The 15745-nt window shown below is 57.5% G+C and overlaps 1 protein-coding gene across 2 annotated transcripts in view; it reads left to right on the forward strand.

The window, feature by feature from the left end:
- The window catches only part of SORCS2 (sortilin related VPS10 domain containing receptor 2), a 491847-nt gene that overhangs the window by 298415 nt on the left and 177687 nt on the right, over window positions 1-15745 (forward strand). For both annotated transcript variants that reach the window (XM_069594798.1, XM_069594797.1), the window contains exon 3: window positions 3687-3786. In XM_069594798.1, the coding sequence (XP_069450899.1) occupies window positions 3687-3786 (100 nt within the window). The remainder of the gene's footprint in view (window positions 1-3686; window positions 3787-15745) is intronic.

The raw sequence follows: 15745 nt of genomic DNA on the forward strand, positions 1-15745 counted from the left end.
GTGAAAAAGTTGGCTTAAAACTCAACATTTAGAAAACTAAGATCATGGCATCTGGTCCCAGCACTTCATGGCAAATAGATGGGGCAACAATGGAAACAGTGACAGGCTTTATGTTTTGGGGCTCCAAAATCACTGCGCATGGTGACTGCAGCCATGAAATTAAAAGACGCTTGCTCCTTGGAAGAAAAGCTATGACCAACCTAGACAGCATATGAAAAAGCAGAGACATTACTTTACCAACAAAGGTCTGTCTAGTCAAAGCTATGGTTTTTCCAGTAGTCATATATGGATGCGAGAGTTGGACTATAAAGAAAGCTGGGTGCTGAAGAATTGATGCTTTTGAACTGTGGTGTTGGAGAAGACTCCTGAGAGTCCCTTGAACTGCAAGGAGATCCAGCCAGTCCATCCTAAAGGAAATCAGTCCTGAATATTCACTGGAAGAAATGATGCTAAAGCTGAAACTCCAATACTTTGGCCACTTGATGCAAAGAATTGACTCATTTGAAAAGACTCTAATGCTGGGAAAGATTGAAGGTGGGAGGAGAAGGGGGTGTCAGAGGATGAGATGGTTGGATGGCATCACTGACTCAGTGGACATGAGTTTGAGTAAGCTCCAGGAGTTGGTGATGGGCAGGGAAGCCTGGCGTGCTGCGGTCCATGGGGTCACAAAGAGCCAGACATGATTGAGTGACAGAACTGAACTGAACTGAGGGAGGCATGGGAGCTGGGCATGGCCCCTGGCCCTGAGACGGGGATGAGCATGGCTCCTGGACTTGAGCGATGTGACGTACCCCCCCTAGAGTCTCCCAAGGTTCTCTGGATGTGTCCATCTGTCTGCTCTCTCTGTCTCACCAGCCAGCTTGCCACCCCCACAGGGCAGGGCAGTGTCTGTCCTACTCACCAGGGGATAAAGTGACTAGCGCACAGTAGATATGCGATACACATGTGGGGTGGGAATGGATTTGAATACAGAAATTTCAATTCCCAGTCCTGGTGTGAAGCTTAACAGCATAAAAGAACTGAACAAAAGAAACGGAAAGAGTTAAATGAAAGAGTGAGGGAATGAACGATTTGACGTCCCCAGTCCCTGGCAAGCGGCCTGGAACTTGGTGCTAACAGCCATTTGAGGAATTGGATTGCGCTGTCCTGTAGGGTGAGGCATTCCTGATGCTTTCGCAGCTGGACTCTACTCTGAGCAGACCCCATCTTCCCTGTCCAGAGAGGACAGGGGAGAGGGGGCCCTGTCCTTGGGCCTTTGCACCTGCGCCTCCGTCTGCCTGGAACAGGGCTAGCTTCTGGGGTTGTCATATTAAGTACCATACTGCCTTTAGGCGGAAACTGTGGTCCACAGTTTGGAGACTGGAAGCCTGGGTTCTGGGTGTTGGAAGGGTTGGGTCCTCCTGGAGGATCTAGGGGAAATCTGATCCTTGCCTCTCTCTGAGTTCCTGGGGGTGGCTGGCAGTCCTTGGTGTCTGTAGCTGGCACGCAGCACCCTCTCTTCCTTCCTTCCCGTCCCAGCCCAGTGTCTGAGGGGCCTTCCCTGCCATGCTCTGAGACAGCACTTACTACCTCCTCTGTCCTTCACCCTGTCTGCGCTTCTTCCCAGTCCTTGTCTCCTTCGACAGAGCTGTGTTTTTGCTTTTTTATCAGCCACCTCCCAGGCCCTGATAGAACAGAGATTCCCAGGCGGCAGGGCCTGGGTCCCACTCTCTCCCTGCTGAGGGCTCACACCAGCAGGTACCCTCGAGTGAGCAGGTGTGAACAGGCTGCTGTGGCCACAGATGGGGGAAGGGAGGCAGCTGGGCTGGGGTGTCTGGATGGAGGGAAGGGTAATTGGCCAAGTGTCTGGAAAGCAGAGATCATAGGTCTTAGAGGTGGCTTGTTGGAGGTGGGAGGGAGAGGGGAGGGGATCAAGAGGCTGGAGGTTGCCAGGCAAGAGCTTCCAAGCACAGCTGTTTGTTTCCCTGGGGGTTCTGGAATTTCCTGGGTCTTTAAATCGATTCCTCCCGTAATGGGCCTCCAGCTTCCTCCTTCCCCGAGGAAAATCAATTCTCCATGGTGTTGAGAGTAAGTGCTTCCCCAATGTCACCTGGGGAGGGGAGCGTGTAGAGTCAGAGGATCCTGTTGGGGGAAGGAGACTGGGGTTGGGCAGCCCCTGCTGGCGTTCCCGGGAGTCAGGGGGCACAGGGGCTGCTTTCTGTCCTGGCCTGGGGAAGGACTTTGTGACCTCAGGCCTTTGAGGGACCTGGCCTCTGGGGACAAGGCGCCACTGAGCACCAGGGCCATAAACATGACCCATCTTTCTGGAGCCTCAGGGAAAGGGCAGGCTTAGGGAAGAGGCAGGGAGGAAGCACATCCCTGTAGAAAGGTGAGGCTGTCCTATGATGGGGTGCAGCTACAGCACTGCCGGTGGGGTGGGGCCCTCACCTGGGCAGCTCCAGGCCTCTTCCTGGACCCCGGCCGCACTGGGGGAGCCTGAGACTCACAGCCCGACCCAGCCCTCCGATGGGTCCAGAGAGGGCAAGGGGCTGCCCTGGCCACCGGCAGCCCAGGCCCCACACTGACCCCGTCAATAGCTGAGATCGGCCGCCCTCAGCCCTGGAGCTCGGCTCCGTCCAAGCCTGTCTCAGTGGTGATCAGATGGACAGGTCCAAGGGGCACCAGCTCAGTGGGCCTCAGCAGCCCTTGGTGCCCGCTCTTGTCCATGTCCCCACCTCGGGGTGATCTTCCTGACCGGTCAGAAGACCAGATGCTCTGGGAGAAATAGGCCTCTGGGACTCCACATGTCGGTTTAGGGAGGGGGTGGAAAGTGCCACCCGGGTTGGACTGTGCCTCCGGCTCTGTGGTCACTGCACTTTTTAACTAGCTGGTCCCAAGGAGCACTGCTCCCAGGGTCCCTGAGCTGAGCTCAGCTGAGGGTGCTGAGCTTTGACATGGGATTAATTCCATGTCCCAATGCGCTGGCTGCTGTGAAATCGCCCTTGATGCCTATATCTCTTCCACTGCTGTGGCTGCTCTGGGTGGAGGCTAGAGCTCGGGGGTTCCTTCCTGCAAAGCCCTTGCCTTACAGACAGGAACGTGGGCCCCTGGGCAGGAGGGACTGACCCCCAGGCCCTGCTGAGTAGAGTGGGTGCTGACACCCACCAGCTGGCTCGAGGACAGGGGTCTGATTCTCAGGGCCCCTGGGGGCGCACGTGGTCAAGGAGGAGGGTGCAGCTTCCCGGAGGACCTCGCGGTCCAGAAAGGGCAACGGGCAAGCAGAGGGACTCAGGGCGGCGGGGAGCTTCTGTAGAACAAACAGGGCGCCAGGTGTTCGTGGGCGGGCTAGTGTGCACGTCCTGAGTGGGCCGCCTGGTAGCTGAGTGATCTCAGGCAGGAACAGCTCCCCTTTGGCCCTCTGCAAGATGGACATGGGGACATAATCTGTCAGGGTTTTCTGAGGCGTCAAAATAACGTGGCCAGGACCTGCGAGGCCCTTCCTAACGAGAGTGATGCACAGAACTCGCACAGACCGCGGACAGGTGGGGCCCTGTGGAATGCCCGGAGCAGGCGGCTCACTGGAAGACAGTGCTGGGTGTGCCCTGGGTGTCCCAGAGACCCCTGGCACACAGCGTGTGCCAGACACCATCAGTACACACAGGCGTGGTGGGGACCCGTTGCTGACAGCTGTTGTCCTGTCCCCCCAGGTCGTCGGACTTCGGGACGTCCTACACCAAGCTCACCCTCCAGCCTGGCGTCACCACCGTCATCGACAACTTCTACATCTGCCCGACTAACAAGAGGAAGGTAGGCGCTGCGCCCGCCGCCTCTCTGGGCGGGGTGGGGGGGGGGGGTGTCACCTTGCTCCTCTGGAGCCCTGAAGGCAGGTGAGGGGTCAACCTCTCAGCTCTCTGTGTCTCTCATCGCTCTTCCACCTGAGTTCATTTGGACAAAGAAGTTTAAAACTGCGGCTGGGCCTGGGGGCAGGGAAGGTTGTCCTGGTGTCTGTGTCTGCGCCTGCCCTGGGCCGGCCTCCATCCAGGCAGAGTAGGGCTTGGGGGGTGTAGTGCCTGCTCTAGAGGGGAGAAAGAGTCTTTCTGGCCTGGAGTCGTGGCAAAGCAGCGAAAAGCAGTCTGATCTCCTGCCTTTTTTTGTTGTTGATTTGGTTTTTCATCTGAACTTTACTTTCTGTTTTCTTGGCCTGAAAGAGTCTCCTGACTCTGCTCTCTGCCTGGTTGTGGGTCAGGGAACTTGGCCATTTCCAGGTACTGCCACTCGTGCCAAGTTCTAAGAGAACTTGGGCTTTTGCAAAGCCAGGGTTGCCTCCTGGCCCCCTTAGGACCCCAGAATGGGTCAGAGGAAGCACCGCGGGTGTGTCCCCAGCTGTCCTGCACGCTTGACTCCCTCCAGAGAAACAGATCCGTGTCACAGAGAGGGACCTGGACAGGCCAGACACCTCCTGGGGAATGGGGTGTAACCCCAAACTGGGGATTAGCACACAGAGCATGATACTTGCTCGCACGAGGGCAGCTCACGGGCACGGATAGATGCTCTGACGGTGACTTTAATGGACAGGGCGGAGCAGCGTAAAGCCTGGGAAGGCCTGTGTAGGCTGAGGACATCCCAGGAAGGGAGTCACAGATGCCAGAGGGCTCCATGCGGAGGGCACTGGAAGGTGTGATTGTTAAACTGATGGTGGGTTACTGGGCCCAGAGGAGCTGGTGTGTGCGTGCACTTGGCAGGTTCTGCAGGGATCAAGGCCCCTTTGCAGGGTTTTACGGAACATGGGAACTGCTGTGCGTGGCCATTTGCTGTCCAGGTCACCTTGGTGGCACCTTTTAATGTGATGTCAGCTTTCTGCAGGTCGTTCCCCCTCCCCTTTCCTTGACTTTTACTGCTGTAAAGGTCTCTTGATGGACAGAATGGGAATGCGGAGGTGGGGAGGGCTGCTGGAGGGAGGGGCACATCCATGGGGACACTGGTGCCTGGAGTGAGCTCCGGACTGAAGAGAGAAAGGCAGGGGGTGGTTTCCCCAGTGCCTGAGTTTCCCTGGACCCTGCCTGGCGTCTTCACATGCACAGTCTCACTCTGTTCCTGGAAAGGAGGGGTTAGTATCCCATTTTCCAGGGCGGAAAACTGAGGCCTAGGAAGGTGAGGCTACCAGCCAATCATCACACAGCTGGTGGTGGGAGACCTGGATTTGACCCCAGCCTCACCCGGGTCCAAAGCTGGGAGTTCCCTTTGTGGAGAATGACAGTGAGTGGGAGGGAATGGCCCCCACCCACTACCACCACCACACTCACAGCATCCACAGCTCAGCCCCACCTGCCCCCGAGCAGTCTTCATCCTGCGTCTGACTCCAGCCCAGCTTGGTAAGAAGACAGCTGGAATCAAACCCTCATTCTGCTGTGAGCAGCTCGCCTTTCCTGAGTGCCGCCCCCACCCTCTGAGCCGCAGGGCTCTCTTTGGGAGGGTGGTCAGCGAGGGATACGCCCAGGCAGCACCCCAGCCTAGCCTGGGCACAACAGCGTGTGGAGCATGGAGGCCCTTCATCGGCCACGAGAGCTGAGTGCTGGGACGGGCAAGGACAGACACCCTGCCTCCTGCCTGCTGTCTTCTTTCTTCCTGGGGTCACTGTGACTCAGAGGTGAGGCCAAGGAGGGCTCCTGGGGGCTGGTGCTGACCCAAGCTAGAGAGCCCGTCCACCTCTAGACTCTAGGCAGCAGTGGACACAGGAGGCCACGCCGCTCATCCCCTTTGCATCCCCCAAGTTCTGTCTGTCTGACCAGCCTGGCCCTGAAGCCACCCCCAAGCTGCTGTTCGTGGTCCCTGTGAGAGGAGACCCCACTGTGCCTCACCAGCTGGGGTGTGACCGTGGCTCCAGGGCTGGCCCCAAAGGCTGTGTCCACCTTTGGAAACGAGACAGGCAGAGGCAACGGTGCAGACATGGAGCAGGGTGTCTCCGAGGCCAGGAGGCCAGGGGAGGCTTCATGTAGAGCCAGGCCTACAGCAGGAAGGGCAGACAGACCCTGGCCCTGCATGCAGCAGCCGCCAGGGCAAAGGCGGTGGGGTGGGCGTTAATGAGATGCTGGGCAGGAACTCAGCAAGGGGGCTTCAGACAGGGCATCCGAACAGGCCAAGGGCACCAGGAGTGAGGCATCCATGCTGATCCCCCGGGGGCTCGGGCAGATGGAGGTGGGGGGTGCTCCAACTGGGGCACGAAGCAGAGCCTTCTCTGCAGACAACATCTGGACAGGGGTGCAGGCAGAGAGAAGTTTGCATATTTAGAGAAAAGGAGAACACTGATCAGCGATGCCTTTGAGAGGGTATTTGAGAATTTAGCCTGGAAATACCGCTGGGGGTAGACATGTGCCCCGCAGAAGCACTCAGCTGATGCTGCAGGAATGAATGAGTGAGTGAGTGAGCATCACAGGCAGCAGCTGGTCCTGCTGAATGGATGCCATTGCCTCGTAGTTTTTTCTGATCCCCGGATTCCCCCTGCACCTGGGAGAGCAGGTGTGGCGGGCCCATGGTGTGCTGGGCCCTTCCTGGGGTTGCCTGGGGCCCCCTGAATTTGAGGGGGCCCAGGGAGCCACACCTAAACTGGGGACCCCTGTCCTCATTCCAGCTCTGACATGATCCCCCAGCCAGGGGACATCAGGGAGGTCCCCAGGTGTCTCATCTCTTAATGGGGTGATGATCACGGGAAGACGCAACAAGTGAATGCAGAAAGCACCTCGCTCATTTTACTGCTACTCAAGGTACATACTGACGGACAATTCCCAGAGGGGTCCCCTTCCCAGTGCCTGCCACCTGTGATGTCACTGTGTGTTCTAAATGCACAGCCTTAGCGCTCAGCTGATTCTCAAGAAATACGGGAAGCAGAAAACCACAGTCGCTGTTACTGAAAAGGCTGATGTGAGAGCATGTCAGATGAAGAGCCAGAAGCCACAGGGATAGGGGAGGGTGGAGGAGAGACGTGGGGGCCACGTGCTGGTCTGCGAACTTCTGAAGGGTGGTCCTAGGGGTCGGGGAGCAGCCCAGGCACACGGCACACCGCGTCAGCGCTCAGCCGATTCTCAGGATACATGGGAGCAGCGGGCTGGACTGGGGCTGGGGTGGGGCCCCGTCAGGAAAAGCAGAAACGTCCTCCGATTGTATCCATGCGTTCGCTCGTCTGTGCTTCCCGTTCCTCAGCCACACCCTGGCGATCGTGCAGAGTACGCCAGGCCCTGGTCCAGAACCGGATGCCAGTCGTCATTTATTTGTGTGGACGCAGGGCATGACGGGGGTTTGCATCATCGCCTGTATTGCTCAGATGAGCAGAGACTCGCGGAAGCTGGGCGAGTTGTCCAGGTCGCCCAGCTGGTGGGGTAGCTCAGCTGTCATCAATGCAGTGAACATATTGTGTCTGTAGTTGGCATTGAGCAAGGTTCGGATCCAGTTCTGCTGGAGGCCAGAGCATGCTCTATCACACCCTCGAGCTCACCGGGCACCCTACAGCAAAGTTCTAGGGAGCAGATGGGGGACCCATGTCGGTACAAGCCCAGCCCAGCCCAGCCCAGCCCGCTTCGCTGGAGGTAAGGGTGTCAGTAATGTGTGGTGGCTGGACCAGACCCCATCTGACCACAGCTGAGCTGAGTGACTCTGGAAGATCCCATTTCTCCTCCAGGCCTCAGTTTCCCCCTCTGTAAGATGAAGAGGTTGCACTAGGGGTTCTCCAAAGCCCCTCCCAGCTGCAGGATTCTGGACTCTCCTGGGCTCCTCCCCGCGGAGGAGCAGCAGGTGGGGAGTGAGATCCCCGCGGGCAGAGCCCAGACTCTGCTCTGTCCACCGCGTGTGCTGGCTTCTCCACAGGGGGCAGGTTCCACCAGGTCTCCACGTTCCATCTCAACACCAAACCCCATCCATTCAGCAGATGTGGGTTGAGGTCGTACTATGCGCCAGGCGACAAGCTTGCTTCTGGAGAGTGAGAACCCTCGGTCCAATCTTACAGATGTCAGATTCAGATGAAGCACCTACTATGCAGGACAGATACCAGATGTAGTTTAAGTACCTGCGGCATGGTGCAGATATCAGATGCAGATTAAACACCTCTCTGGGCCCTGGGATACGGAGGTGAGCTGGACAGACAGTGCAAACCTTCTTGAGCCTTTGAGGCTCTGGTGGAGCCCTGGGAGACTGAACCTCTCTTCCTGCTGCATTTCTGTGGGAGGAATAAGAACAGGGCCCAAAGTGAGCCCTTCCGGTGCAAGAGGTTACCCCAGCATGAGTCTGATCTGGGAAAAGACCGGGTCCTTTATCTGCAGGGGCGCCTGCGTGAGCGTGAGTGGAGGGTCTATCTCTGCAGTTACCAGCAATGGATAGGTTTTGCAGGAAGATGTGAATGCTATTAGGAGTCCATTTAGCAACAATTACAGGCTAAGCAGCACTTTATAGCTCCTTAAGAGACCACTTTGCAACCTGTCTTACAAAATGAATATCCTTTTATTTTTGTCTTGCCTGTAGTATAACCAGAGCTCCCGCCTTGATACCCATGGGCACGACATTCTACCATTGTCACGGCGTGACCTGAGACCCTGGGGGCCCTGAGGACCCCTCAGTGTTCCCGTATGCCTTCTGTGCTGTCTGAATTCCTGATTTAGCTTTGGACTAGAGCGTGTTTCTGACTCGGCCCGGAAAACCCCTTGGCAGGGCAAGAGGGTGTGCAGTCACAGCCCAGGGGAGCTGGCTGGGACATGGAATTGCTTTCAAGTGTCATGGTTTATATTAAAAATTCATGTGAATTTTCACTTTACTTCATGATGTATCAGCGCTGGTTTGAATGCTAAAATCACACACAGAGACACACACTTTCAACAGAAAAAATCTCTGTTAACCTGATGACTCAGGAGAAGGCTCCAGTTTTAAGCCTCAGGACCCCTGGCCCAGCCACCAGCAGGTACCCTCCTGGGGCCTTGGCTCCTCATTTGGGAGGCACGGGGTCAGGACAAGATCTCCATCAATTCATCTACTTGTTCATTCTGCTCACTCACTCGAGACGTCCTGAGAAACTGCCACGGGCCAGGCACTCAGGATGGAAATGAATCAGGCCACAAATCTCTCTCTCTCTCGAAACTCAGTGTCACAGAGTACAAACCGTGGCTGGGAAGAGACTGGTCGTCCTGAAGAACGGCATGAGTCCCGAAGGCCCTTAAAGTAGCAGGCCTCGTATTAGGAGTCTTACGTAGGCTACCTCTGATCCCCGCAACCCCCTGTAAAGTCAGGGCTTGTACAGCATCTCACAGGCGAAGGAACCAACAGGTCCAGGGTCTTCCCTAAGGCCACACGTGTAGGACACGTAATGGGCACGCTCTGTGTCTCCATCTCTGCCTCTGTCTCTTGTTAACAGTTGTTTTGTGGCTTCGGTGTCTTCTGTCATGTCTGACTCTTTGCGACCCCAAGGACTGTAGCCGGCCAGGCTTCTCTGTCCACGGGGTTTCCCAGGCAAGAATACTGGAGTGGGTCGTCAGGTCCTTCTCCAGCTTCTGTCTTTATCTCTCCTCAAATACTTGGGGTTTTGTCCCAAACCTAGTCTCCAACTCTGAGACCCTCGCTAGTATAGAGACCCTTCCCGCTGTAGAGACCCCGCCCCATCCTGGAATGCACACCCCGCCCACCTATCTGTAGGCCCCGCCCCTCCAGCTCAGAGGCCCCGCCCCCTCCCTGCTGTGGAGGCTCCGCCCTTTTCTGGCATAAACCCCGCCCCCTTCTCGCAGCTGACCTCCTGGCTCAGTTCCCTTGTCTTGCTTCTTCATTGTGGCCTCCGCAGTGCATGGGGGGGGGGGGGGGGGGAGGGTCTGCCCTCAGCAGGGAGCCGAGCTTAGCCCCATCCCGTGGCCTTGACCGTTCGCAGACCCTGCTGTCACTCAGAGGACTCCAAGGTGGGGCGGTCTCTGTCTGACCTGCCCACATTAAGAGTAGCAGGCCCAAGGCATGCCTGCTGCACCCCTCAAACTCCCACCTCCATGCCAGACAGTCAGAGGTTGTTTCCTGGGAGCTTGGAAGCCAAGGGTATGCTCCAGTGTTTCAAAAGACTGTGCTAAGCATCGGGCCTTCATTTCATTCCTCCTCTCATTGAGATGGGTTGCGTGGCTGTTGTTTTGAAATCTTCTTCTGGAGTGTTGACCAGCGTCTCCCTGTTCCGCAGAAGCATCTGACCAGAAAGGGCTGAGGGACAGAGCTGGGGGGGACCCGGCTTGAGGGGGTTCGCTTGCCAGTATCTCCCCGTCCTGGCTCTCTGGGGTGTAACTGGGGGTCACAGGAAACGCACAGGGTAGCACAGTGCTGGCCCCTGTGCAAGGATGCTGCGTGTGTGTCGGACAGCACCAGGCACTGGCGCCCCTCCACCTAGCCAGGCCAGTGCGTGGCCTGCGGACACAATGCCCACGCCACGGGGACTCTGGGAGGACCAACCCCGTCACTCCGCATCTTTCTGATGGCGTTGTCAGGCCTGAGCCTGGACCCCTGCTCTGTCCTCCCATCAACCTAGGGGGACCGCCATCTCCTTGTCAGGAAATGGGCTTGAGATCACACTGAGCTTCAGGTGGCAAGCTCAGGGGTGTCCACGCCTGTTCTGGGCAGCTGCAGAGCTGGCCACCCCTGTGTCTGTGGCCTGCCGCAGTTCAGGGACGTGGGCACCCGGGTGTGGTGCCCTTGTGGTCAGTGCTGACACTCAGGCTGCCTCTCTGGACCTGCGCCCGGCCGGGGGGCTGCCGCCTCTATGAGAAACCCCTTGGCAGCCACCAGGTGCTCCCTTGGAGTGAATGTGCTCCAGTGGGAGGAGGGGAGGGACAAGGTGCCGGCGGCATTGGTTCTCTGGGGCGGGAGGGGGCAGGTCTCCTGGAGATGCTTGCCTCCCAGGGAATGTTCATGGTGCCCTGTACTCCTGCTTGCTTGCAAAGTGAGTCATGTCCAGAGAGCGCTCTCCAGGCAGGATGCCTGCAGGCCACCTGTTGAGGGACCAGGCCCCCTGGGAGCATCTGGGTCGGCTGTTCTCAAGGGCGAGAATGGAGGAGTCCTCAGGATGAGATCAGATGTGCTGGCTTGCCTGTTTTTTAAGAAAGCTCTTTTGCTGTGATGGGGAGACTGGAGTGGACTGAGGGAGAGCCACTCTCCACCCATCTACCTGCCTACCCACCCACCCATCCATGCATTCATTCAGCCACCCACCCATCCATTCACTCACCCATCCATCCACCCACCCATCTATTCACCCACCCACCCATCCATCCACCCACCCATCCATGGATTCATCCAGGCACCCATCCATCCATTCACCCACCCAGCCACCCACCCAGCAGTCCATCTATCCATTCCCCATCCATCCACCCACCCATCCACCCATCCACCCATCCACCCATCCACCCACCCATCCACCCATTCACCCACCCATCCACCCATCCACCCACCCACCCATCCATCCATCCACCCATCCATCCATCCACCCATCCATCCATCCACCCATCCATCCGTCCACCCACCCACCCATTCACTCATCCAGCCATCTGATGGGCATCTGCTGTGGCTCCAACACTGGTGGGGTCCAGCTGAGTGATAAAGAGGCTGAAGCTAGGTGGGCGGGTTCACGGGGAAGACAAGGACACAGCCAGGAGATGTGTTGTGTTTAGAAGATGCCCCAGCCTTCTGGTCTGAGCAGTGTGTTAACAGGGACACGGGAGGGCCCTGGAGAGGTGGCAGGCCTTAGGGGGCATATGAAGAGCCCAGGATGGGAAGGCTGAATCCCTGGGCATCCTCTGATGCCCATGGCATCCAAAGGTGATGCGAAGGATCCCTCAGGTTGGCCAGGCCAGAGTGGGAGACAGTGATCAGGGCCAGTGGTACAGAATAGTCCCGTGTGCCCTCTGTGGTTCTGATTCTGGGGGGATCTCAGGGGCCCCCTCGGCCTGGGAAGGCTTCCCAGGCCTCCTTCCTTCCAGAGCTCTCTGGTCAGCCTCAGCTACAAGATGAGGCCAGCGGGGTGGTGTGTTCATCCCCACCCCCTCGGCTCTCTGAGAACAAAGTCAAGGCTCCTGGAGAGCCCCTGCGGTCCCCAGGCATCAGCCGCTGCCCCGGCTTGGTGCCAGATCCCAGAGGTCAGTTACCAGGAGTAGGAGCCCCTGCCTGGTGGGAAAACAAGCCAGCTTTGGGGGCCTGCAGGGCAGGGGGAAGTAGACCAGAGGTAAACAGGCCTTCGCTTCCAATCAGCGATGGTCTCCATTTCCCTGGAGCACCAGGCATCCCGTCCCGTCCAGGAGAAAAATAGTTCAATTGGGCCTGACGGTGCACTGAGCTTCCATCTCAGACATGGAGTGAAGCCCTCAAATCCCCAGCTAATGTGTGGAAAATGATGCCCTCCTGAAACCAGTAGATTATTGCCAGGAGAGAGGAGAGAGAAGGAAAAAACCTTCTCAGAAAACACACCTCCTTGGCTCTGGCCTCTGGAGCTAATAAACAGAGAAGGAAAGGGATCCTGGATTTATTCTCTCTTCTGCAGGTGATGCAGAGTCTAAAAAGCCACAACCACAACTCAACTCGAGCGTATCAAAAAGGCCATCTGGGTGCATCTGGGCGGCTGGCCACCTATGTGTCAGGGACTCCAGCCAGGTTTGCAGGCTCCAGGGACCTCCTGACGCACACCTGCGGCGGCCCACTCACTGCTCCCCATGCTCATGTGTCTGTCCTTCCAGGCTGGTGGAGTGAGGGGCAGAAGGGCTGGGCTGGGAGCCACAGGGGGTTGCCCAAGGGCACAGCAGCATCCCCAAAGCAGTGATTGTGGCCACTGTGTTAGAGGTGAAAAGACAGGGGCCCACAGGCGAGGCGATGGGGTGGTGAGCAGGGTTTGGACACGTCTCTCGGGGGCCCACGTTGCATGAGTCTACTTTTCCTTGCTACAGGCCCTGGGAGGCTCTGGTGTTTGCTGGACCTGCCGGCCTTCCTTGATAAATTAAAGCCTTTGGGTGGCTCTGCCTTCAGGGCAAAGCAAGGTACGCCTCTTTGGCTGGCCCAGAACCAGCGTTGCCACATCTCAGAGCCCCTGGGAGGCAGCCGATCACCATCCCGTGGAGCTCAGATGCCTTGAGAGTCTTGGCCTCCAGGTCAGCCGACAAGGAGTGGACGCTCAATCCAGTGCCCGCCTCCCCCTTGGCCCTGCTGTTTCTCCCCGATCTTGGATGCCGGAAAGAGGGGGCATTGCTCAGCTGCACCTCCAGTCTGCCCATAGGGAACCCGGGAATAGGAAGGCTCCTTTCTCTTCGTGGGTGGTGCAGACACCCCCCACCAGCCCATTGTGGTCCTGCGTCTCTGTATTGGATGTGGCCTCCATTGCGGTGACGGAAGCCCTGGCTGGCTCAAGACACAGGACATGATGGACAGTGCTGTCCTTTGGGTGGGAGAGGAGGCGATGGTTTATTTCTCTCATGCCCCGGGGCTGCCAGGGGGACCCGCGCATGCCGCTTGGCACTGAAGGTCAGGTGCTGTGTCCTGAGTCTGGTGGTGGAGGAGATGCTGCCCCCAGGCTGCGGGCACTGGTGTGAGCCTCCTGAAGAGCACAGACCCCATTCGAGCTCCCCTTGGTGCCCCTGATCAGCTTCCCCATTAAGAATCCGCGCTTAAGAAAGCCACTTCTGATCAGCTGTTGGCCGCAGCCTGAATTTCATCTCTCTCCCCTTCAAAGACAAATGCTCAGAAAAGAGACGCAGGCGAAGAGTTTGTCCTTGTGCGGTGTGGGCTCTTAGGAAGCTTGACGGGCCATAGCCTGGTAAAAGCGGCTTAAAATTGAATGTGATTTCTGGGGGAGGGAAACCCAATCTCAACAAGGAGGCCCTTGAGAAACAAGAGCATCTCCAGCTTTGCGATCTTGTATTTGTTCATTTATTTAGCACCAGTACTGGGTCCCCACCTCCCCAAACCACTGCCGTGGCTCCACCCCAAGGCTACAAAATCACCTCCTGCTGTAATGTGTCAGCTGGTCTCCAGCCCTTTGTCCCCGCGGCACATAAGCAGAACCCCGAGGGTGGTCGTTAGCACTGCCATCTCCCTTACCCTCTCTCTACACCACACCCCGCCCACTGCAGCCACTCGTGAGTGCCCTGGGCCTCTCTCCATCTCCTCTGCCACCCCCAACCGAGCTTCCCCTCCCTCTTGCCTGGTTCACCCCAGAGGCTGCCTCATGACTGCAGTCCTCTCCGACCTGACCTGCGTCCCTCAGCTTCCTGAGCTCAGCTCTGCCGGGGCACTTGACCTATTGTTCTTCATGTGAAAGCCAGGCTGTCTGCTTCCTCTCATGCCCAGAGGCTCCTTCCTGCTGACCAACTGGCCATCAGAAGGGGCACTCCCTTCCAGCTCAGGTCTTTCCCCATGTTCCTCTTGCTCAACATACATGCTCCTGAGTCCCGCCTCTCCTAAAGTGGTTAGGACAGATGGCACCTCTCCATCCCCTTGCTAGGGTCAAAACATGACCCCCAAAGATGTCCACACCCTAATCCTCCAGACCTGTGAATACCTTACCTCTCACAGCCAAGAGGACTGTGCAGAGGTGATTAAGCAAAGAATCTTGAGGTTGGGAGATTATCCTGGATAATCCCTGTTGTCACACTAATCTTTATAAGAGGAGGCAGGAGGATCAGAGGAGGAGCTGTAACAAGCAAAGCAGATGGTCACAGAGTGGGAAGGCTGAGGGGAGTCAGGAGAGAAGGGAGCCGGGAGACTGGAAGATGTTATGCTGCTGGCTTTGAAGATGGGAGGGGCCGCAAGCCTAGGACCGCAGGCTCCTCTAGGAGCTGGGAAAGGCTGGGAGTGGATTCTCCCCTGGAGCCTCCAGGAAGGAACCAGCCCTGCTCACACCTAGACTCAGATCTCCAGAACTGAAGACAGTACACCTGTGTTATTTTAAGTCACGAGGCTGTAGTAATTGGCCACAGCAACCACGGGGAAGTCAGGCACTAGGATCCCAGGGTCCTGGGGTCCCAAGGCCTCCGAGTCGGTGGGGACCAGGAACACCACCGTGTCTGTGCTTGTGGAGAGCCAATACCATGGAGTTCCATGGGGCCCCAGGGTGCCTCACATCCTTCTAGTCTCATTGACATTGGGGTGAGGGTTCAAGGGCTTCTCGGAATGGAAGGAGCTTTGCAATGTGGGGACAGGACAGAGGACAGTGGGCAGGCGTGTGTCTGTGGGGACGCTGGTGGTGATGATGGGCATGCTGGTGCTATCTCAGGCAGCAGACATTCACAGCAGCCCTGGGGAGAGGACGGGAGGCCCCCTGACATCCTGGCAGTGGAGACACAGGTGGTCCAGGCAGAACTGGGGCTTGGGAAATTTTCCTGAGCCCCTCTGGGCCCAGCTGGTGAAGTGGGTGCTGTCATCAGGGGATTTCTGTGAAGATTCACAAGGTGCTTTCTGGGGTGCTGGGCATGGGGTGGGGCACCGATCCCGCTGGCAATCCTGGGAGCAGTTTTGGTGACACTATTATCCACTGAAGCCACACAGGGGCTGAGCCACAGGCGTCCACGGACAGGTGAGCAGCCGGCAGCTCAGAGAGATGGAGTGATTCTTCAGGGTCAGGGTGGTGCGGAGGCATGGCACAGCTGGACCCCGCCCGGGCAGGGGCTCTTACCGTGCCAACCCTGCTCCTGGCTCTGTAGGGAGGGCCTGCAGAGGGAAGCTCAGGGCAAGTGCTTTGTAGGCATGTCTTCAGTATCTGCCTGTTACCCAGCTTTGGCATTTG

Source organism: Ovis canadensis, chromosome 6 (assembly GCF_042477335.2).
Source record: "Ovis canadensis isolate MfBH-ARS-UI-01 breed Bighorn chromosome 6, ARS-UI_OviCan_v2, whole genome shotgun sequence".
Taxonomy (NCBI): Eukaryota; Metazoa; Chordata; class Mammalia; order Artiodactyla; family Bovidae; genus Ovis; species Ovis canadensis.